Source organism: Melanotaenia boesemani, chromosome 19 (assembly GCF_017639745.1).
Source record: "Melanotaenia boesemani isolate fMelBoe1 chromosome 19, fMelBoe1.pri, whole genome shotgun sequence".
Classification (NCBI taxonomy): Eukaryota; Metazoa; Chordata; class Actinopteri; order Atheriniformes; family Melanotaeniidae; genus Melanotaenia; species Melanotaenia boesemani.
In genome coordinates this window covers 29,189,838-29,214,858 of record NC_055700.1, presented here as the reverse complement: position 1 = coordinate 29,214,858, position 25,021 = coordinate 29,189,838, and the positions used below count along the sequence as shown (strand labels likewise).

Below are 25,021 nucleotides of genomic sequence, written 5' to 3'. Positions count from 1 at the left end.
CCTGTAGAAATAATTCCCACATCTGAGCACCACTTGTTGTTCACCATGAAACAGACACCACCTCCCTTGCTCTTTCCTAAATGTATAGTCCGGTCCAGCCGATAAAGTTTTTTCCACCAACGACTTGATGCTTAGTAATTTATCTCTATCATACTGTATGACAGGGCTTACTATAGCAGGTTGCATTACTAAGAAAAAAAAAGAATAATAAGAGACTAACTAAGGAAAAAATAATGTTAGGAGAGACAGCTTGAGATGCAGCAGCCATCCACTGCGCCATCTTCGACGGAATCTTAAACCACCAAACACAGTAGTACACGTTAACCTGCTAATCAGTTCAGGGATTATTGTTGCAATGGACACAATCTGATGCTTATGTTCTGTCCTGCAGCACATTGTGACTAACCAAAAACCAGAAGTTTGTTAAAGTTGTTAAAATCAATCTCTGAATATATTTGACCCCTCAGATGCTGTGCATTTTTGAGGAGTCTGCAAACACTTCCGTAGCTTTGTGTGGGGCCCAGCTCTGAATATACACAACAGGGATGAATCTGTTAGATCCACAGAAGTTTGAATGGTGTCCATCAATACAGCCAAATACTTTTCATGCTTATTTTTTAAAGTAATGTTGCAAAAATAGAACTTAGTGGGCTTAATGAGCACAATTACATGTTAAATTCAGGTATGCACCCCCTCTGGTTTCATCTAGTATTTTACCATTCTGTGGTAACAAAATAGGCTTACAGTGCTGGACTAAATCCAACTGAAGTCCCAAACCTTTTATTTTGAATGCATTTTTATCACTGCATCATTTTATTGATCTAATTTTCAAGTCCTATCCTTACTATTGGCATTGAGCCCTTTTACAGTATATCATAAATACAGTATGTTATGTGCCATACAATGATCAGTCACAGACCAACATTTTCAACTGGACCACAAACTAAACCAGATCACTGACGTCTGAACACAGTTATAAAGTTTCTACTTTCTTAGTTATGGAGGGTAAAACACACACAGATATTGTTATTGAGATTATTGGCTCTCTTTGCTGGGCAGTTTTGTTTGGTAAAGGAAACCATACGGGTCCCCACAAAGTCACTGTACTCATGAATCTGTGTTCCATCACAGGCACAGAGGGAGTTGCCTTGGGAATGGAGTTGATGGGGTTTTCCTCCGTAACGACTTCTTGGATAGCAGAGAAAGATAGCAGAGAGCAGAGAAACTCAAACATTTATTCTGACCATTCATGTGAACCAACAGCAAAAAGAGAGCAAAGACGGTGAGTCACTAGAAATTATTGGAAGAAGTTGGAGAGAAAGGGGGGAACACTTTCGCAAACAAATGTGAAGAAAACCTGCCCAGAAACAGAGTCTCTATGTTCATATTTTCTTTGGATTTGAACTGTTTTTGCTTCATTTGCCAAGATTTTTTTCTTGTGGGACATTGGGGGTGTAGAAGAAATAGTATTTTAGACTTTTTGTTCCATCCATCCATAGGCTGCCGCTTATCCGGAATCGGGTCGCAAGGGCAGTTGCCTAAGTAGGGAAACCCAGACTTCCCTCTCCCCGGCCACATTCACCAGCTCATCCGGGGGGTATCCTGAGGTGTTCCCAGGCCAGCCAAGACATGTAGGCCATCCAACGTGTCCTGGGTCTTCCCCGGGGCTTCTTTCCAGTGGGATGTGCCTGGAACACCTCACCAAGGAGGCGTCCAGGAGGCATCCTGACCAGATGCCCGAGCCACCTCATCTGGCTCCTCTCGATGCGGAGGAGCAGCGACTCTACTCTGAGCCCCTCCCAGATCACGAGCTTCTCACCCTATCTCTAAGGTAAAGCCCGGCCACCCTGCGGTGAAAACTCATTTTCCCTGACGAAGCCAACAGAACCACATCATCTGCAAAGAGCAGAGACCCAATCCTGAGGCCACCAAACCGGATCCCTTCAACACCTAGGCTGTGCCTAGAAATTCTGTCCATAAAAGTTATGAACAGAATCTGTGACAAAGGGCAGCCTTGGTGGAGTCTAAACCTCACTAGAAACGATTCTGATTTACTGCCGGCGATGTGGACCAAGCTCTGACACCGGTCGTACAGGGATCAGACAGCTCGTACAAAGGGGGTCTGGCACTCGATTCTCCCGGAGTACCCCCCACAAGAGTCCCCGGGGGACACGGTTGAATGCCTTCTCCAAGTCCACAAAGCACATGTAGACTAGTTGAGCGAACTCCCATGCCCCCTCCAAGACCCTGAAGAGAGTGTAGAGCTGGTCCACTGTTCCACGACCGGGACGAAAACCACACTGCTCCTCCTCAATCCGAGGTTTGACTATCTGAAGAACCCTCCTCTCTAGCACCCCTGAACAGACCTTACCGGGGAGGCTGAGGAGTGTGATCCCCCTGTAGTTGGAGCACACCCTCCAGCCCCCCTTTATGAAGAGGGGGACCACCACCCTAGTCTGCAAGTCCAATGGAACTGTCCCCGATGTCCACGCGATGTTTCAGAGGCGTGTCAGCCAAGACAGCTCCACAGCAACCAGAGCCTTAAGGAACTCTGGGTGGACTTCATTCACCCCTGGGGCCTTGCCACCTTGCCACAAGGAGCTTTTAACCTCAGCCATCTCAGCAACCTCAGTCCCAGAGATGGGAGAGCCAACACCAGGGTCCCCAAACTCTTCCTCATCAGAAGACGTGTTGTGGGATTGAGAAGGTCTTCGAAGTATTCCCTCCCCCAGCTCACAACATCCCGAGTCGAGGTCAGCTGCTTTCCCCCTAGCCCGCCAAAGCCCATCAGCTGCCTCTGGAGTCCCACAGGCCAAAAAGGCCTGATAGGACTCCTTCTTCAGCTTGACAGCATCCCTTACTGCTAGTGTCCACCAACAAGTTCAGAGGTTACTGCCACGACAGGCACCGAATACTGGCTGGCCGCTTCAACAATAGAGGCACAGAACACAGCCCACTCGGACTCAATGTCCCCCGCCTCACCCAGGACATGGTTGAAGCTCTGCCGGAGATGGGAGTTGAAACTCTTTCTGACAGGGGACTCCGTCAAACGTTCCCAGCAGACCCTCACAACACGCTTGGGTCTGCCAGGCCTGACCGGCATCTTCCCCCACCATCTGAGCCAACTCACCACCAGGTGGTGTCCAAGATATGCAGCTGCAAGTCTGATGATACGACTATAAAGTCGATCATCAAACTGTGGCCTAGAGTGTCCTGGTGCCAAGTACACATGTGGACACTCTTATGTCTGAACAAGGTGTTCGTTATGGACAATCCATGATGAGCACAGAAGTCCAACAACAAAACACCACTTGGTCACTTTTTGTTACTACATGCATTTGTACAATGCTACACCGTGGTCATAAAGGGGTGGACTTGGTCAGCAACAATACTGAGGTAGGCTGTAGTGGTTAACCAGGCCACGTTGGTACTAAGGGGCCCAAATGTGCCAAGAAATCATCCCACACACTATTACACCAGCAGCAGCCTGAAGTGTTGATCCAAGGCAGGATGGATCCATGTTTTCATGATGTTTCCACCAAATTCTGAGCCTAGCATCAGAATGTGGAGCTGAAGTGGAGACTCATCAGACCAGCAACGTTTCTCCATCTTCTATTGTCCAGTGTTGGTGAGTCTGTGTGAATTGTAGCCTCAGTTTCCTGTTCTTAGCTGCCAGGGATGGCACCCGGTGTGTCTTCTGCTGCTGTAGCCCATCTGCTTCAAGGTTGGACATGTTATGTGTTCAGAGACGCTATTCTGCATCCTTGGTTGGAGCCAAGCAGCAACCTCTGGGGGTGAAATGTGAAGCCTACGCAGAAGTGCAAAAAAATTGAAGTTCACCCCTCATCCACTAGGACCTGGCTCCAAAACAGAGAAAATCCCCATAGACTCCCATGTTAAAAAGCCCAACTTCACAGGAGAAATAAACATGTTTAAAGCCTGGTACAAAAATCCATTTTAGGATTAATAGGTCAAGTTTACCTTCATGACAACTGTGAGGGGGGTGAATTTTTTTCTAACTCATTCGTTTGGATGTTATTTAATCTTGAAATTTGGCATTATTAAGGTAGTGTCCTTTTGATTGACAGGTATCCAATGTCAGTGGAAAAAAGGGAGAGTGCAGCACAACCGCGTTTTTTACCCGGCTAACAATGTGTGTAGCGCCCTCAGGATCGATCACAGGCACGAGGAAGTTTAAAAAACAGGGTTTATTGCCTTGACAACCCGTGAGAACTGGTCACAAAGAAATACAGAGGATACGTTACAACATGAAATTAGCTATTAATAAAATTAAGTAAAATGAACAAGACAAACCTCATGAGCTGATATCCACGAGGGGCTAAATATCCTTAGAACTCCGACTCGTCTTCGTTCTTCCTTTTCTTATGACTTATCTTATTTATGTTACAATTTTCTCTTCTGAAGGTAGACACCAGCATGCATGAGTTGCCTTCGCAATGCGGTCTTCTATAGGTGTGTAAACAAAATAAAGGGGTCGGGCAGAACCTACATAATAAAAAATCGTTCCGTCCTCTTTGCCACTAGAGGGAGTGAAGGCAAAATATATGGGCTAGAGCTATGTGTGTGTGAGGGACAGTAACAATGTGCCTTAGCTTTAGCCCATCTACCTCCGTTAGCTAGTTAGCTACCGTTTCTCGGGGTTAGCTCGGTTAGCTCTTAGCTACAGGGAGCTCAGAGTTTGATGGTTGTCAATCATCCACCCCCACCTTCACAGTCCCCCTCTCGGCTCCACCTCTTTGCCCATTTTTGGATTTTACGCGACTAATGCATGACGCTACCAAGATGATGACGGTGGGAACGCCCAACGAGCTTCACTTTTGCTTTTCAGAAACCTATGGGTGACGTCACAGAGGCTCCATCCATCTTTTATATACAATCTATGGTTGGAACCAGTGCTTATTGGACTTCCTGTTGTCTTTCTATCATCTCCAACCCGTCTGCACATTCTCCTCTGATCTCTAACATCAACAAGACATTTTGGTCAGACAGCTGCTGCTCGCTGGATATCTTCTCTTCTTCAGACCATTCTCTGTAAACCCCAGAGATGGTGTGTGTGAAAATCCCAATAAATACTCAGACCAACCATGCAGATCCAGACATTGCTAACTCCACTGTGATGCTTACTGCTACTGACATTACACCATACTCATGACTTAACAGACTCCTCTGGGCAGGTTTTCTAAACCAATACTAACCTGTGCCCCCAGATATAGCTGGCATGCCTGGTCTTAAGAGACCTTAAAAAAAAAGCAGCCAGGGCTGTTGTTATCAACAACATTGGCAACTGGCCCCTCACTGATGGATGGAGCCACTTGAGAGCCCTGACATAACTGACTTGTGGCAAAGGACCAAGAAGGAGAACAGCAGACAAATCATATTCCAAAATCCAAAGTTTGAATTCCAAGCAAAGGTCAAACAGGCAGTCTTCATGCAGATATAAACAGGCAAAGGTCAGACCAATGGTTAGTCCAAAGCCTAGAAAAAACAAAAATCCAAACTGGGAATACAGTGGAAAAACGTCGGAACATTGAAAATTGGCCAATACCTCAACAGGAAATGTGTAAAAAGGACAATCTGGCATGATAAAAAAAAATCTTCCCTCACACACCCTCCCATCTCCCCTGGGTAGGCTGATTGGTTGTTCATTTCCAGGTCAGGTCCTCTACCAGAATCCTGGGATTTTGAGGGGTCCTATGTAGTATCATAGCTGTTCCTAGGACTGCTCTCTGGGCGTCGATTGACCCAGTACTCAAGGCTTACTCCTGTGCTACCATGATTAGCGCCTCTGTGCTGTCCTTCAGTCCAGCCCTCTCTGGCCATTAGCCATTTTTATGTTTCAAAATGACATAAGTGATCATTTGCAATATTGGAATGAGAGATTTATGTTAACATGAGCCTTGAATTACGCCCTCTCTGGAGACTCAACAGGAATCCTCAATCAAAGGAAAAAAAGGTTAAGAAAGACATAACTTCATAGTTTCTATGGAAAGCATGTAAAGCTGTGCTTAGAGGAAAAATTATAGGCCATAGTGCAAACACAAAAAAAAAAAAAAAATTCAGAGACATTGTCTTCTTTTCTTATCTCTGCTGAGAGTTGCACATGCGTAATAAAGTCCGCCAGGGGAAAAATATGGAGGCGGATCAGGGAGCAAAACAGCTGCAAAGGACGTCAAAAGTCTGGGATAACTTCAAAATAAATGAAATACATGTGAGATTTGTAAAGCGGACCTTGCGTACATCTGCAATGCTTTCACATTTAAAAAGGAGGAACGTTGAACTAAAGGCGGATTCATGCTTGACGGCGTTTGCGTCTGCGTAACCGCCTTAAGCTCGGCGTAGCTCCGCAGAGGCTCAACGCGCACCTCTTTCAGACCTGACGTGCACCTCTGCTACGCAGACAGTTACGTGGAGGTACTCCCTTGTGATTGGTCAGTTTGGGATCACGTGTTGTCAGATATCTGGATCTTATTGCTGAATTTGTGTGGTAACCACCGTTTTTAAAAACAATAACCAGTGGATCAAGTTGATGAGAAGCTGATCAAATTATTTCTTCATTTTCTTCCACAAGCTAATAAAGACACTGAAACACACTGGACACCATTGTTGTTTTAAAACAGAAAATACCACCGAACTGAAGTGAACCATCAAAAGACCTGATGAGTTTACCAGGTGGTTCCACCCTTGCTGCCACCTTCAGGTTAGAAGGAAAAACTGCAACACAACACCAAAACTACACGTACCCCCTACGCTCGAGTGAGAAAGCAAACTCACCAGCGTCAGCTACGCCGTAAACGACCACACGCAGACATCACGCGAGCATAAATCCGCCTTTACATAACAACCTCATGCAAGATTTCAAAGCTGAAAGTGAAATAAGAGCCATTTATAATAATCATGAGATACATAATCCGATTGGTCGACTAGTGGTTTTAACAATCAGAATAGTCATTAGTTGCAGCCCTAGACTGAGACAGCAACAAGTAGAAAATCCCATACACAAAATAAAAGACCCCTTGAGTGAAATAATTCACTGTAATACAGAAAACGCTCATTAATCTGTAGTTACTTTTTATAAAAATGTATATTTGTAAGTTAGTTAAGAGAGACTAGAATGAAATAACTTTTTTAATCAAATCAAATTACTGAAGATTACTGAAACAGATTTTAATTCAATTGCTCAATTTACAGATAAAGAAATTAATAAAGCGATTTCAAATTTAAAAATCACCAGAAATTTTCCTTCTGAATTGTATAAGGAATTGAGAGATGTGGTATTATTATGCAGTACTGAAGAAAACATTTAATACTGTTCTGTTCACCCAAAATAATAAGCTTAGATCAGACAGATTCATTCAGCACAGGCAAACACAAGACAACCTTCGACATACTCTGAATGTCATCGATTATATCGAAGAACATAAACTTGAGTTTTGATGCAGAAAATGTCTTTGATCGAGTTAGTTGGGAACTTTTATATAAACCACTAGAAAGATCAGACATTGTTACAAAAGGAAGGCAGCCGATGGAATAAAGATCCTAAGATGGAGTTCACACAACGCTGCTTTAATCCCATACAGGATGGGTGCAGCTTTAAGAAGTGGGCTAAAAGGGTCTTACTGCCACTGTGTTATGTTCAGCGGAGGAGAGGACCCAAATGCAGGCAGATGAGGCAGGAGGCAGAACGGTGCCGGTAACACAGGAACAAGTAAAAACCACACACTATAGGGATTAAACCACAAGGATCTGACAAAGACAACTGAAAAACCACAGGGTATAAATACAGAGGGAGTAATGAGGAGCAGGGGAAGTGAAGGAGTAATCAAAGCAGGTGAACTTACGAGCCAGGAACAGAAATCACAGAGCACGTGAAGGAAAGCTACAAAACAAGAAACTAAACTAAACATGACAAAACTGAAAACCAAACCGTCATCATAACAGAAACTAAACATTACAAACACCAGAACTACAAACCAAGATCATGATCGAACTAAACATGACACGAACTCAAACAGCAAACACGAGAAACAAGAACGTAAACTGTGAACTATGACACACTGCACATTTTCTGATAAAGGGATAATGTGCAATTTTAAGATGCTGAAAAATAAATATGGTTCAAACAATAGATTTTTTTTTATTCTTGCAGGTGTGTAATTATATATTTAGCATTATAAAATAATGTTGGGCTGAACTTTGATAACAAACTTTGATATCAGGGTGATTCCAGAGTATTCAAGACATTAAAACAGAAACTGATCTCATACAAGGCAGAAATGGGAGAGAGAATGTGACAGCTATATCTCAGAAGAACTGTGGACAAAGTATTGTGCATCTTAATGGAAAATTACCAATTCAAACACCTGGAGAGTGTTTGTCGGGAAGACGGCCTGTAGATGCTTCATTACTCCGATTCAAAAATCATATATTTCAGGTGGAGAAAATGCAGCTCACAAGAAGCAGATTATTTCATGTATTTTGGACCTGTTCGAAAGTAAAGTCTTATTGGTCACTTGTTTATGCAGAATTATCAAAGATATTTGCTGTTAAAATGGTGTTTGCTGGGAGGATCTGTTTTTGGGGTTTCTACATTCAGCCTCTGCAAATAATAAAGATAGATGTTTGAATATATCAAATATCAAATAATATTTGATATATTTTAAAATCAGAAGCACTGACTATAAGACAATGGTATAAGATAATATATGACATTTTTGTGATGAAAGAATAACATTTTCTTTTGGGGTTCAACAAGCAAAATTCAAAAGGCTTTGGGAGAGACTGGAAATGTATATGAAACCAAGATGTCCCCTACATATTTAAAAATGATTGGTGAATGTTACTTTGCGCATATGTATACATATATATATATATATATACACATATATATATATATATATATATATATATATATATATATATATATATATATATATATGTATTTGCTTAAGTTGTTTTGTTTTATTTTTTTTTCACACAAAAATTATGTCACTTGGATAGTTTTATTGTAAATAATTGGTATAGAAAGTATATAAAGGGGTAGTTGGAAATAACAAGACTGAAGCTGTTGTACAAATCAGTAATGTGATTCTCAATAAAGACAAAAAATTTTAAAAAGAAAGTAAATAAATAAACACACACACACACACACACACATATGTATATATACTCTATAAGTGAGTCACTACAAAATATGTAACTAGTCCAAATCATCCACACCGGACCTTCAAAAGACAAAGGATGAGCATCTCTACGCCGTAGCTGACGCTGGTGAGTTTGCTCTTGTAATCTAGAGCAAACGTATTTTCTGTTTTAAAACAACAAAGCTGTCCAGCACGGTTCAGTGTCTTTATTAGCTTGTGGAAGAAAATGAAGAAATAATTCGATCAGCCTCTCATCAACTTGATCCACTGGGTTTCTTTTTAAAAAATATCAGTTACCACACAAATTCAACAAGAAGATCCAGAAATCCGGAAACTCGTAATCCCAAACTGACCAATCACAAGGGAGTTCCTCCACGTAACTGTCTGCATATCAGGAGTGCACATCAGGTCTGGAAGAGGTGCGCGTCGAGCCTCAGGGGAGCTACGCAGCTCTTATGATGATGCTGCATGACTATAATACAGGTTTTACATTAAGCTAATTACTTTCCCCTTTCATAAACCTTACTCGACAGAATAAAGCTTACAGGACACAATTAATCACATGTTCTGTGGTCGGTTTGGCATTCTGTCTAAGTCCGACCAACACCACCAAACGAAGCACATGCAAAGCTCAGAATCCTGTGTGGAGCAGGAGGAGACCTGCTCGACAAAATCCTGACCGACTGATTACAGCATGTTCACAGGAGGACACTGACAGGACCAACACTACCAGCCTGAAAGGTGCAGATGTAACTTCTGGGGCTGTCCAAAATATGAATGAAGCAGTACTGGCTGTGAACCATTCACACACTATCTGTTAATCATAAATGGTCTGTACTTACATAGCGCTTTTATTCAGAGCGCTTTACATGTATGTCACATTCACACATTCACACACTGATGGCGGAAGCTTCCATGCACGGTGTTACACCACCACCCATGTGGAGCAACTAGGGGTTCAGTGCCTTTAATCAGAAGGTTGCTCTCCACCCACACCCTGTCATGATTATGGGATATGTGTGGGTCCTGACATGATCGTGGGTCTTATGTTTAAATTAGTGAAGACCTTGTTTTGGGATCATGGGGTGTATTAGGCTTTTGTTTATATTATGACTTTAGGGTTCTTGGTTGATAATGTCATGTTAAGGTTTTGTTATGTTATTGTTAGGATCATGTTTTATGTTCTTGTTTTAGGTTGAAGTTAAGAATTTCTTACTCAGGTTACTATGATTTCAATTAGTATGTAGGTCATGTGTTTCTGTTCAGCCTCCAGGTTCATTAGGACACCTGGGCTGATGCCGATTCCTTTCACCTGTTTGTGTTTGTATATAAACTCCTGGGTTTGTGTCACTCCTTGTCAGATCCTCGCGGTTTCACCTGGTTTCACCTGGTTTCACCTGGTTTCCCTGTTACAGTTGGTCAGAGTTTTTCATGACTTATTCTTGTTTCCAGCCTTGGTTAATGTCATGTCAAGACGTAGTTTGAGTTTTTTGGAATAAACCATTTGTCATCTATTCCATTTCTACCTCCTGTCCTGAACTGTCTGCGAGTGGGTCAGCACTCATCCTTCCCCCGGAAACCATTACAACACCTGTTAACCACAGCTGCTGGGCTCTGGTGTTTGTTAAGTGTGGAGCAGACACTAATAATTCCACATTTGGGGTCTCTTCATCTTAGATGTGGAATACATAACATACATGACTTTGAGAGCAGAAGTCGTTATCATTAACCTGAAATGGAATAAGACCTTTAATCCAGATGAGTTGATGAGATGTTCAAGATGAACTCCCATGCCCCCTGTACCCCTTTAACTTTATTAATTTAATTTTCTATACCGCTTCAATTCAGGGTTGCTTTATTATAATAATAATAATATATTATTATTAATAATAATAAAATATAATTAATCCTGAAGGAAATGAAGGACTACGTCTGTCCAGTGGACTTTAGATGAAAATGAATGGAAGCAGCAGAAAAACTTTTAAAGACAAAAGAAAAAAATATGAGACACTCTTTGGAAAGACAAACACATTTCACTTGAACAATGGTCACTCTACACTGAAAATGTATGTACATAATGCTTTAAATATTCTTATTCAAAACAGAAAAATCCCATACTGCTAAATAGAAGTATTTCTCCATAGTCACGTGTTAGAATAGAGTAGTAAAACTTGTAAAGAGACATTTAACTACAAGGTAAATTACTATTGCATGAATTCTAGGATGAAATGTATCAGAAGTTGTTTTCTTCCAAGACAAAAAGGATATTTTTAGCATTTGTACTGGCTGATACACTGCAGCCACAAGAAGATTTGCAACCAAAACCAGTGGATTAAGCTTTTCTGTACCTACAAACGATACCCAAAATATACAAAAATATGATGCTTGCACAACCAGCAGGTGCCTCGTGTCTGCAGTTTCACAGCTCTCCTATGTTTTGTCTGAGGAAAATAAAATTGTTCATGTGTAACACGACACCACTGAAGTACAGATGGCTGTATAGCGAGGATTAAAAGACAAAACAGCTGCAAGATGTGAGGCAGGGCATAATACAGGTAATGAACGCACCCATCCACAGAGACACAAGCAGCACAAGAAACATTTTGAAGCGTCGACACTTAAACATTTAAGCATCTTATGTTGCACCCAACGTTTAACACTCCTATGCACAAAAACACAAACACCCACACAGCACAGGTGAGCAGCGCTACGCCTGCACCACTCATGAGGAAAGCCTGAAGTATCGGGTATCAATTAAAAGATGAATAAGCTACACTCATTCAACACACACTGTTCATGACAAAGTTCTCAGAGGTAACAAAGTGAGGATGCATGCACATGATATCGAAATCAATTATTCTCCTTAAAAAATAAAAAACACACAATTCTCAGAACCTCTCTGCTACGCTGCACCAGATTCTGATCAAACTGCTCTTTAAACAGGGGTGCACGACAGGTCTGGAAGAGGTGCGCGTCGAGTCTCTGCAAACCTACACGGTGTGGATGCTGTGCGAGTATAAATCCACCTTAACACAGAAGCATTGTGAAAGCATCATAGAAGCAACGTGGAATCATCATGGAAGCATCGTGGAGGCATCGTGGAAGGATCATGGAAAGCATCGTAGAAGCCACACGGAGTGGTCATTCTGCAGCTTTCTGCCTGATTGCAGCAACTCTAGTCCATCAGAGTGCTTCCACCAGGAACAGGGTTTCTGAAGCGTCCCTGATGTGTTGTGATGGTATGTTTCCATAAAAGTATGCAGCTGTTCTATTTCTGACACTTGGAAACCACGTCAGTCTGGAGCAGAGTGGATTTTTCAGGCAGGAAGTCAGTCAATGAAAAGTGGAATTTACAACATTACATACAGACTTTAGATCACGTTTTATATCAAACATCAACATTATGTCAATAACCAGTGGCGCGGGGCACCAACCCATCAGGTGAGAGAGGGTTACGCTTGATACTTGACCCCATGGATGACAAGACGTTTATCTTGGAAATGGAAAGTTGCAATGTTTTGTATAGCAAATAAACTTTTGCTGGATTATTGTTCTCTTTAAATGCCCATAAGTGCACCAACTATTGTGCAATGTTGCAATTCTCGTGTGATCAAGTAAATTGGAGAGTCCAGCCACGACAGAGACGCTCCTCTCTGAAACGCTTCTGGTAGGACAGGTCGCCAGCCGGAAAGCTCGGCATAGCCGCTCCACTGCACTTTCACCATGCTTCCATGTTCCTTGGAAATGGGAAGGCTCTGCTCGTCATTAGGAAAGAGCTGCAGTATGTTAGAGCTTCAAGGGAAGTTCATTTAAATTTTGTTTGGATAACAGAGAAGCTATGAGTGAATTATCTATCAGTTAGAACCTGTGGAGAATGAATTAAAATACATTTTTAAATTCCAGCTTTTCTGAGCCAAAGAAAATACGAGTGTCAAAACAAACAGCCTCAAGCTGGAATGAGCATCATCAGATGAAGCTTGTTGGATAAGTCAAACAAACGAGAAAAATGACAGAAAAATACTTTTATAATATAGTCTCTAACAACCATCTTTATTCCAAGATATATAAACCTTGATAAACTACTCTCAGTCCATACAACAAAGAGAAAACTATGCAGACTTACAGCCGTGATGAGCAGCTTCTGAGAAAACACTCCTTTGTTTTCAGTTTCATATGAGTTTACCGTTGGCATAGCTTTTTCCCTCTTTGGTTGTCAGTGTGTGTGTGTGTGTGTGTGTGAGTATGAGCCTCTCTGAGCCTCTTTATATCTTTGTTTACAGCCAATCAGTGTTCTCCTGAGCGCACCAATCAAAGGACACACAGGAAGGTGTGGAGGAAAGAGAGTCAGCGGATGGAAGAACAGGTGTGGTGAGTGAGGCGGTGTCTTACAGGTGTGTTTGGTGGCGACATCGCGCACCTTTTGTATTACTGATACTAAGAATAGAAAACACACTAACACACAAATTCACAAAACCAACAATCAAACCAGCTGACACCTGCTAGAACCACACACATACCTTTATGAAGATGGCTAAATAGAGGTAACACACACACACACACACACACACCCCCACACACACACACACACACACACACACACACACACACACACACACACCAGGGCTCCAGACTGCGACCAAATATTCTCATTTTGCGACTAAAATGTGAGACAGTGTGAGTGAATTTTTCATCTACTCTACAACGGCGACCGATACATTTTCCGGTATTTTTCTTGTAGCAGTTATAACGGAATTTATTTTGTCGCTAACGAACTTCTGCTCGCCTCTTCAGCCCAGTAGTTCACAGTAATGCGCAAATTAGCTGCTGGTTTGCCGACTTAAACTAACTTCAATACGAGAAAAGGAGACAAAAACCAACGAAGAAGACGACAGCCAATGTGTGTGTGAGCGGGGACGAACGACCACTGTGATTGGCTTATGTGTGAAAAGAGGCGGGTCTTGAGGGAATTTATTCTTCCTGTTTTGCCAACTTAGCGAACTAGCCAACTAACTAGCCAACTATATATACGTCCGCCTCCGTGTCGTCCATTAATTTATGATAATGGCCACCTCGGAGGGCATTATCCCGCTTATACCATGTTCCATTAAGAAAGAAAAAATATTAAATAAATTATTAATGTGTTAATGTTGTTTTATTCCAAGAAGTTTTTTCACAAGAAGCGGCCGAGTGTATTTCGTTTTGACGCGTTTCCAAGGTAACCGGCTCTAACACAGAACCTGCAGCTCAGTCGGCCGCAGACGTGACACAAACACTTCAGAGGGTGGGTGCAGCTCTCACAGCTTGTGTGTGTCCAGAGGATGATGCAACATTTTGTTTCAGTCAAAGTCCACAGATAGTTTCCTACATGTTCAGTAAGCCTGCAGGTTGCTCTGATCCGGCGTGTCTGCAACCCGGCATCTGAGTTTCTGTTGCCATGGTTACCAACTACCATTTAGTCAGCGCAATAATTTACAGCAATAAGGCTATTTGACCGGAACTTCTTTCATAGGTGTCCATTATCACTTTTTAATGGACACCTTTCTCCAGCCAATCAGAATCGAGTATTTACCCAAACCATGATATATATAGATAGATAGATAGATAGATAGATAGATAGATAGATAGATAGATAGATAGATAGATAGATAGATAGATAGATAGATATTTATATTGTGGGATTTTCACACACAACCACCTTCAGGGTTTACAGAAGAGAAGAGAAAATATCCAGCAAGCAGCAGCTGTCTGACCAAAATGTCTTGTTAATGTCAGAGATCAGAGGAGAATGAGCAGACTGGTTGGAGATGATGGAAAGGCAACAGGAAGACTGGGAAAACATTGCCTGGTCTGATGAGTTTCCACTTCAGCTCCAGATTCGGATGGTAATCCCATTCAGATTTGGTGGAAATAACATGAAAACATGGATCCACCTCGTCTCAGATCATCGGTTCAGGCTACAAGTACTCCTACCAAATACTATGGACTATAATAAGGTTTAAAGAAATTGCAATGAAATGAATAAGTTTTGGTGTGATTTGATTAAATTGCAATGAGAGCAGCCTGTAAAAGGGAGGTGATGTTTACAATGTAAAAATGATGCCTTTTATCTCAGAAAACGAGTGATTTCTGTCAGGATTCACGGTTTATGTTCCTTGGTTTACTGTTCTGTTGATTCATGTTCTTGGGTTTTAGCTATGTTCTTGGTTTCTTGTATTTAGGGTAATGTTAGTCCTGCGTTTCTTGTTTCCTGCTCATTAGTTCAACTGGTCTGATTCGCTCATTCACGTCACCTGTGTCTGGCTTGTCCTTCGGTGTATTTAAGTCCTTTGGTTTCAGGTCTTCCTGGCTAGTCCATTGCTTCTGTCTACTGGTATCTGTTGTTAAATGATTTCATTTTAAATAATCTGGGTTATTTCTAAAAAAAAAAAATGTATTTAAAACCAATTTGTAAACAGACAGATGAAAGCCACCAGCTTCTCCCAGCACATGTACCACACAGTTTCTGTGTTGTCGAGGAAATCTTCAGAAGGAAGTAAAGCAGCTTTGGAAACCTTTGGAAACCTCTTCCTGACTGCTGGTGCTCATGAACACAATAGTGCAAAGGTAAACATGGCCTCATGCAGGTGCAGAGTTTGCCTGCAGCACAGCTGACTGCACATGGCCACAGCATGGAAACCTTGGCCCAGTTTTCAAACCTCAGTACGACTCGGAACAGAAAACGATTCACATATTGGCACAGTATGTATTTACTTTTAGAAAAAAACACAAATAAATAATAAAAAAACAAACAAACCTGTGTAGAGACTTATTGTGGTTTCCCATCGGATCCCTACAGAAAGCAGTTCAGACCAAACCTGTAGCTTTCCACCATCGCCACGCCTTCCCACCGTGCGCTGCTACACCTGTGCCACAGTGTGTTTTAAAGTCTAAAGTCCTGTATTGTGTTTTAACTCACGTGTCTTGAAGAAAAAGTGTCTGTAGCAACAGTAGTCTAGCTCACAGACACACCTCATTCCCAAATACATATCTAGCAATTCATCAGCCTGGAAGATGCCTCTGACTCCCACACTGGTTGTCTCCCCCACCAACTCACTTTTAAACTGGTAAAACTGATTCTTACAGTTACTTTACTGTTCTTATCAACCAGTTGTTCTTCGTGAACTAAGTATTCCACAGACAAGTGAGGACTGAGCGCAGGAAACAGGAAAATGAGCAGATCACAAAGGGTTGCTGGTTTTATAACCAAAACAATATCTTATTCATTTGATTGTACAGCTTACACTATTATATAACATCTCTCCTGCAAACTTGCAGCTAGAATCAGAACCAGAATGAAGTGCTATGACTGAAAATTAAAAATACAGAGACGGAGAAGAATAAACAGCTATTGAGGGTTTAGATGAGAAATCTGTTCTCAATATGTTATATTGTGATATCACGATACAATATACTGAACTATGTTTGAGGTAAAAAAAACTGTTAAACATGCAGCTTTATGTCAGCCTGCACCACCAGTCACATGAGTTTGATCTTTATTTACAGCCTCTGCGACGTTCTGAGGGACTTTTAATTTTACTCTGTGCTTCTTAGTAAATTAATGAATGCAAATTCAGTGATAGGAATAGTGATAGGTGGCAAATTTTTTCTATGTGCTGATTGCAGATAACAAGCTCTAAGCTGGACCTTGAACCGGGATGTACTGAAGAATCCTGATTAGTTACAAATTACACTGGACAGGTAGAGGAAAGCATGACGTAGTCATGTCCTTATTAAGTTTATTAACACAACTCTCTCTGAACACAGCAGAAACTGAAAAATCTGTTTGATAATTTTCATAATTCAAGGTCAAAATAACCCTGCCAGCCTAACGGAGCTGATACAAACTGATATTACAACCGCTGCTTGGTTTGACTGACTGAAGAAAATGTCAAAAATAACACGTTAGCGGCGGTAACTAATTTATGTAATTACTGAGTTAAAAGTTTTAACGCGTACACATACGCAGCGTTTTATGACGGCGAGACATGGGGGTGTCTGGCGAGATGGAAAAAGATGAGTGTGTTGGCTCTATGGATGGATTTGAGGGCGTCACACCCGTGGGGGATGGGGGCGTTTTAACACTCACGTTTTTCCTGGTGAGAGGGTTCAACATCCAAACGGGAGATTCTCATCATCATCTCACATCAACTGTGTGATGCTGTCATGTCAATATGGAGAAAACCTGTCTTTCCACCACCTGGTTGAATCTATTGCTAAGAATTAAGGCAGTTCTGGAGGAAAAAGGAGGCCCAACCTGTTACTAGCAAGGTGGACCTGGTACAGTGGACGGTGAGTTTAGTCAGGTATACTGTAAAGCCTGTTTGTAACATGTCAACATGGTTCCTGTGATTCTGAAGAAGAATTAAAAACCTGCCTGTATATTTGTGTTTATTTGCTCTGTATCTTGGTTCTAGTCCACATCCACACCAGCTCCTCCAGCTTACCGTGGTTTTGGCTGTTAGAAGAAAAAGACTTACCCAGTTCAGCTAACTTCCAGCACAGAATTAAATCATAGCATTGTTACAAATGCTGCTTAAATTTTAATATTCTCAAAGTCAGATTAATTGTTTGTTAGAGGAGCAGAGCACATAGCAGGGTTGGAGTTTACACACACATACAGATATAAACTGTACCTGCGGACGGTGAGCTTCAGAGTCTTGTATGATCCTTTGACCAAAGCGATGGCCTCCTGTCGGTATCCACTCAACTCCACATCATTAATGATGATGATCTCATCCCCCACTAGCAGAGGCTGCTCCAAACTGTCGGCCTTCCCGCCCTTCTCCACCTGCAAACCCAAACACATAACATTTAGTCTTCCAAGCGGTGAGGTAGTATTCATCAGTGATTGTGTGATTGCATTTGGTTTGTAAATCCCTGTTCTGCTAGCATAACATGTGTTAGTCCAGCTTCTTTCAAAAGATCTGCTATGAATACAGGTCCATTAGAAGGGCAGTTGTTCATTAAACAGAACTGACCTCCAGGTTAAATCTGGAAGTGCACAAGGTTTTACCTGCTAAGTTCAGTCGTTGTTTTTCCACTCATAACCTTGCTTTATTTGTACTAAGTTTGACAAATCTGTAGACTGAATATTGTTGACTCACATGCTGCAGCAGCTAATATAACAGCTTCTATTGTTTTAGTAGGCAGCAAGTTCTAAAATGCCTTTATGAAGTTTTTAACTCCAGGTCTTCGGTTATTTTCATCCTAGGTCTTGCCTTTTTTCTGTGTTTTTCCCCTAAAACATGATTTCCCAATCACAGGTGAACAACCACCCCAGCAGGTCTGTCAGGTTCTGGGTTTTACTGCACTGGGCTCCTTTCTAAAACCAAAAACAAGAAAATGTAAGAACTATCGTTTCACGTGCCAAGCCTGGAGAGTCATTTCAAAATCAGTTTTTCAGAAATCTTGATAAACTTGATGGAAATTAGTCATTTACCATTAAAGCTAAAGGTTTAAACATTACATAGCTAATGCAAACACAGTTAATCGTGCAGATACACACTCAGAAAATAAAGCATCTAATGTACCTTCAGGTGAACAAACTGGGGAGGTACCCTCAAAGGTACTGTTGTTGTACCCTCAATAGTGGAAAAGTAGCCATGTAGTTTCTCCGTAAAACACAGGAAACTACACTGACTACTCGCATTGGGACTTAATAAGCATAATGAGGGATCCATTATAACCAGCGATGGGAATAAGTTAAAATAAACAACTTTACAAAAACTTCTTTCAGTAACGGGTAATCTGACTAATTACTCTTTCCATCGTTACAATGCCATCAGCATCACTGAGGAGAAAACGTTACTGACAGCGCGTTACTGTTGTAAGATTTGTTTTTGTTGAAACAGAGGTTTCATTTTGTTGGGACTATATTGTGCTGCTGCTATAGTGGAAAGGAGGCGGAGTGATACGACTGAAACAGGAGAACACACTCAGTTTTTTTAGTAGAGGAAGAGTTGCCATGTTGGTTGTGACTGGGTGCGAGCTAAGAATGAAGCAGCATCAAATGTTCGAGCCAGAAGTTGTTCCCGAATTATTTTTACCACCCGAATTCAGTCGACAATTAATGCTAAAGCCGCATATAGCATTACACTATAATAATGATGATATTTAACTACATGTCTAACTAAATAATGTCTTCATCTGACCGGGGGCTTAGGGGGAGAAACAACCACACAGTCTAAATGATGATGACTGACTGATGAAGAGTAAAATCTCATGACAGACTTGAGTAAGTCAGTGTGCAGCCAAACACAAACAACCAGGAGACGCAGCAACGAGTCCAGAGAAAGCAGAGGAGAGTTTTAATCTGGACATCCTTTCCCCTCAGAGACAAAAGACAAGAACGATATGAGAAATATTCACCAGAAACTCCAGAAACACGACATCCATCAGCCTGAGATTAGTGTCCATCATTTTTCTCTTAGATTTTTCAAAAGTCAGATCCAATAATCTGTGTTATTATGAATAGATGACCATGCAGATAAATTTCAAATTCTGTTAAACATATAAAGTAAAAGTAACAGAAATTATTATTTTCCTGAGTAATTAATTACTCCTATGATGCTGTAGCTCTGCTCACCTTTGCAAGAAGTAACTAATAACTGTTTTTGATTACTTTTTAAAGTAACATTGCCCAACACTGATGATAACACCAATATTTGTCACATTTTCATAAAAAAAAAAATTAAATAAAAAAAATACAGATCACTACTCTGTTGCTAAGAAACCTCTATTTAGACCTGGACATGATGATGAAGCCACTTCCTGTCAGCCTTTCCACCAATCAGAGAGCTTAGATTGACGGTAACGTCCAATCAGGAGCAGCCAAAGATCAACCAGTGAGCAGAAAGTTCTATGTGTGTGTGAAAAGAAGAAAAATAATGCTCCTCTATGGCTGGAATAAAGCCAAGAAGACGTTTCTGATGCACGGTGGCGCCACAAAGCAGCTGAGCTGGAGTTGGTTTAGTGAGGATAGCAGGTAAATAGTAGCAGGAATAACTGGAAATGAGGAAAAAGTGGAAACATGGTTTGAGGAAATCCAATCTTTTAAAGAGGTAGTGCACCCAAAGATGTGTTTTGTGATCTGTAAACAACACAGAATTACTTAATTGTGATGAAAATCACACACACTGTTGATAAAATTAGTATTTTTTAGTTTATTTTAAAAACAGGTTTTTGTGGGTAAAAATGGCTCATAGCGCCCTCTACAGGGTAAAACCAGGTTATGTTTTCGTGACATAGAGAGGTTATCTACATCACAAGAAAATTAAAAAAACCCAAAGCCCCTCCCTCCAGATGCAGGTAGGCGGGGCCTCGCCTTGCAGGCTTAGAAAGCCCCGCCCACCAACACATATGAAGGGATGTGAACTTATCTGGTGTAGATCTTCTAGTTTCAGACTTCTGTTCTTTCACAGAGTTTCTGATGAAATCTTCCTGCAATGGGACGGATTTGTGCTTCTGAGGGTGTAAAAGTAAAACCGGACTTTGTTCTTTACCTGCTGATCCTCATCTGGCGACAGACAGCAGCTCAAATCGTAGCAGCAGCAACTTTCAGCAGCTCTTCCTGCAGCTGCCACAACCTGCCGCGAGTCTCCACAGCTTTCCAGAGCTGCTGGAGCTGCTGACAGGCAGCTAACAGCTAACAGCTAACAGCTAACAGCGCTAACGGCTCACACTGATACGTTCAGCACCACCTGGTTCATGTGTAGCTGAGGAGATTCAGGAGGGAAAGTCTTCCATCTCAAAGACGCTCTGTGGTGAAACTGCTTGGTGAATCTGGCTTTGCATCTTACCAGTGAGCTGAGCTGCTGTCTGTCAATCATTCCTGCCTGTGGATCCTGCCCCGCCCACTCCCCGCCCCCTGATCACCCCACACCTCCCACCCCAACCCTGCAATTTCAGGCATTTTCAAATTCAGCAGTGGGTGGAGTTACACAGAAAGTAGGAGGTGTAGTTACACTTTAAATATGCAGGACCAAACCATGACAACAAAGAAAAAGAATGGTAAATGGCAAAAGAATAGAAACATGAAAGAACAAATTTAGCTGGCGGTTAACTAAAGTTTAGTTTGAGTCAATTCTCCACAGATATTTAAAAGTCTGTATATTAAATGTTCTGACCTTTGATTGCAGTCATTTCATTATTATTCTTTCAAATCTGTGCACTTCCTATTAAAGTGAATTTTTCCTTTTATCCTAACTTAAATGCATTCTTGTTGTTGCTTCATTGTCCAATCCTTGTCTTTACGCAATTTAGGATTTCCTACCTTTTAAATCTATCTCATCAACTCAAAGTCAGAAACCTACTGATTAAAGTTGGGGAAAAGTCAGTTTGACTCCTTACACCAGCTGTTTTCCAGCGGCTGAAGCAACAAAGCCCTCTCATCTGGGACTCTCTGAATGCTAAAACAATCACCCAGAATGTCTTTCAGGGTGTGTTTGTCCCTCCACTGAATTACAACATGATTTTCTTCTCATCAAAAACATGACATGCTGCCTACATGTTGCAGCTCCAACAAGTAGAAACTGAACCTGCTCACAGGCTGTTTTACTCCTATTTATATACACAAATGTTTGATTATGAAAAGAAGAATTAACACAAACGTGAGGAGAACACAATGAGATCTGCTGATGTGCAGGATGTGAAGCATCCTATCAGAGCTGTGAAAGAAAAATCTAAACCATGCCTGAGCTCTGCAGGGTGGTGCACATGCCTGCACTGTTTGTCTTCTTCAAGAATAAATATACCCAAATAAGGCACATAGAAACACTCTGGTAACTTTGGTATTCCAGCTGAAATTCATTATCCTGCAGATGGAGATTTCTAAACAGAGTGGCTCAGCCTGCTCTTACCATGACTAAAACAACATACCTCCTCTAATCAATAAGACTGGGATTTGGTAATGTCCTCAGGGAGCAGCAGGACGTGGGTTCAGTTCAGAGTTCAGTTCCCAACCTTTCTGTCTATTTAAAACTTGAAATACATGTTTTACAGTATTTAACAGTCTAAAGATTCAAACACTTTTATTGTTAATTCACCATATGTCAAAAACATACAGAGGAACTGAGATGCTGTTCTCTCACTACAGAAATGACATAACAAAGACAGTTAAGATACTCTATATACTTTATAAAATATAGTTTTCAACCTTTGAAATGATAGATTTCTGTCAAAAAGAAGTAAAAAAAAATAATTCTGAGCCCTGTATTAGTCTGTTGCTTTTGAGTCAATGTGCTTAAAATATGGAAAATCAAAACATCTTAAATCCAAACTAATTTTCTCCTTCTGAAGTCAGAAGGTTTTAAATTTGTAAATCTCAGAAATATACTGTCTAGCTTTAAAATGAGTCTGCGTGACGTTACTTTGGCATCTCGTACCTCCAGAGAGTTATTTTGGCCCAGGATCTGTCCGTTGACACACATATAAAACAGGTTTCTTGGTTTCTTTTATCGACATAAAATCTGAGTAATGGAGGAAAACAAGTCCATGGCTTTGTTACTTTCAGATTACCATTCTGTCCCAAACCTGTTCTAAAGTCTCCATCTGATCCAGTCACAGCACTTCTCTCTCAGACTGCAGGTTTACTGGTGGTTCCTAGAGGTTCTAAAAGCAGATCAGACACCTCTCTGTGGAACCAGGAAGCAGACCCCCTCTCTACCTTTCAGATCATCTTCAGACTTTCCTTCATGATAAATCTTATAGCAGGTCTGGCTTGGTGACCCTGATCCATCCTCTAGTCCTGCTGCTATAGGCTGAGGCTGCTGGGGAACGTCCCATGATGCACTGGGCTCCTCTCTTCTGGGGAACGTCCCATGATGCACTGGGCTCCTCTCTGCAGGGGGACGTCCCATGATGCACTGGGCTCCTCTCTGCTCTCCATGTGGAAACACCTGACATTGTTGTCATTTGTTTCTGTTTTTCTGGCTTAGTTATGATGCTTGGTGAGCCCTTGGGCTTGTCTGCTCCACTGCAACCGGTCCAGGCAGATGGCCGTCCTTCCCAGGTCTGGTTCTGGTGGAGGTTTTTCTTCCTTGTTCTGATGGTGGTTTTCCTACCTGGTTCTGGTTCTAATGAAGGTTTTCCTCACCACTGTTTCTTTGTGCAGCTCAGGGTGGAGGACTGAATCCATGAAAAAAAACACTGGTTTCCATAGCTAAGAAATTTTTTTATGAATGAGTTCATGAGTTTACCCACGACTGCTCTGCCACCTCCCCGTCCAATCTCATTGTCAAGTTCGCTGATGACACCACAGTGCTCGGTCTTATCACCAATGATAATGAAACATATTACAGGACCGAAGTGCAACATCTGGTGTCTTGGTGCCATAATAACAACTTGGCTCTAAATACCAAAAAGACCAAAGAGATAGTCGTGGATTTCCACAGGAAAGGACCCAATGACCACCAACCTCTCTTCATTGGCACAGATGTGGTGGAGAGGGTGAGCAGTTTTAAGTTCCTGGGGGTGACAGTGACTGAGGACCTGTCTTGGGGCACTCACATTGCCTCAGTCATGGGGAAAGCCCAGCAACGCCTATACTATCTAAGGAAGCTGAGGAGTGCTCATATTCCCAGACGCCTGATGGTGAACTTTTACAACTGTGCCATCTGTAGTGTGCTGACATATGGATTTCTAGTGTGGTTCTCCAGCTGCACTAAGGCTGACCAGCAGGCACTTCAGCGGGTGGTGAAAACAGCAGGAAGAATCATTGGGATGACTCTCCCAGAGATCAGCACCATCTATCCCACTCGCTGTTTGAGAAGAGTGCGTAACATCCTGCGGGACCAGCACCACCCTGCTCATCACCTTTTCCACCTGCTGCCCTCAGGGAGAAGGTACAGAACCATAAAGGCCAGAACATCCAGACTGGCCAACAGCCTGTATCCTCAGGCTGTGAGATTACTGAACACTGCCCCCCTCCCCTTTCTGCCCCCCTCTCATGGACAATAACCACACCCACCATCAATAGCACTGAACTGGTTTTGCATTGCTGCATAATGTCACTATTCTCATGTGTTTGTCTGAATGTCCCTGCTCTCAAATGCACTTTATCAACAACATGCCCTTAAGCTGCTGCCAATACTGTTACTGTACTGATGTCATACTGTGCTAAATGTTTACACTAGGGTTTTTAGGGGTTACTTAGGTATTTCACTTTATCAACTATGCATGTGGATGCTCCAAACGTAATGTTGTTGTTCTTCTGTGACAATGACAATAAATACTTGAATTGAATTGAATTGAACTGAATTCATATGAACACAGTTATTATGAATTGGACTAATGTGGATCATAATGGATTTGTTTTAATTGGATTATAACTGAACTATAATGAACTGGATTGAATTGTACTGTCTGTAAAACTGCCTTGTCATGAATTTGTTGTGAATTGGATTCTGTACTAATAAAGCTGAAATGAATTTGAAGCTGGTGAGGTCAGAATATTCTTCAGCTTCAACAGTAACACTTAGGTTTGGGATTCTGTAACGCTGACACAAATACTGTTTGCTGCCAGTCATGAGAGATTCAGATTAATACTTATGAACACTTTTTAACCTAAGCTCAGCTGCCTGTATTAACACAACCTGCCTGCAGGCCTCCACTGTGAGGTCGCTTCCGGTGCCGGATCCACAGTCAGGACCACAGGGTCAGGACAGGAAACACCTGAAGTCATCAGGGATTTTTAACTTTTTAGTGCATAACGTAAAGTAACTGTTTGCATTTGTTTGTAACATTATAAAACATTTTTAAACTCTCCTTGCATTAGCTGGACATCGTCACACAGTTGATAACTTGTCTTGAGAAAGCCGAGCTAG

General features: G+C 41.7%; 1 protein-coding gene across 2 annotated transcripts in view; it reads right to left on the bottom strand.

Annotated features, from left to right (window-relative positions):
* shroom3 (shroom family member 3) overlaps positions 1-25,021 on the bottom strand; it is a 97,355-nt gene that overhangs the window by 65,353 nt on the left and 6,981 nt on the right. Inside the window, exon 2 of one of the 2 annotated variants that reach the window (XM_041969485.1) lies at positions 17,834-17,988. In XM_041969485.1, coding sequence (XP_041825419.1) covers positions 17,834-17,988 — 155 coding nt within the window. Of the gene's footprint in view, positions 1-13,284; positions 13,391-17,833; positions 17,989-25,021 lie in introns of those variants that run through there. The other variant, XM_041969486.1, reaches the window with a different exon arrangement.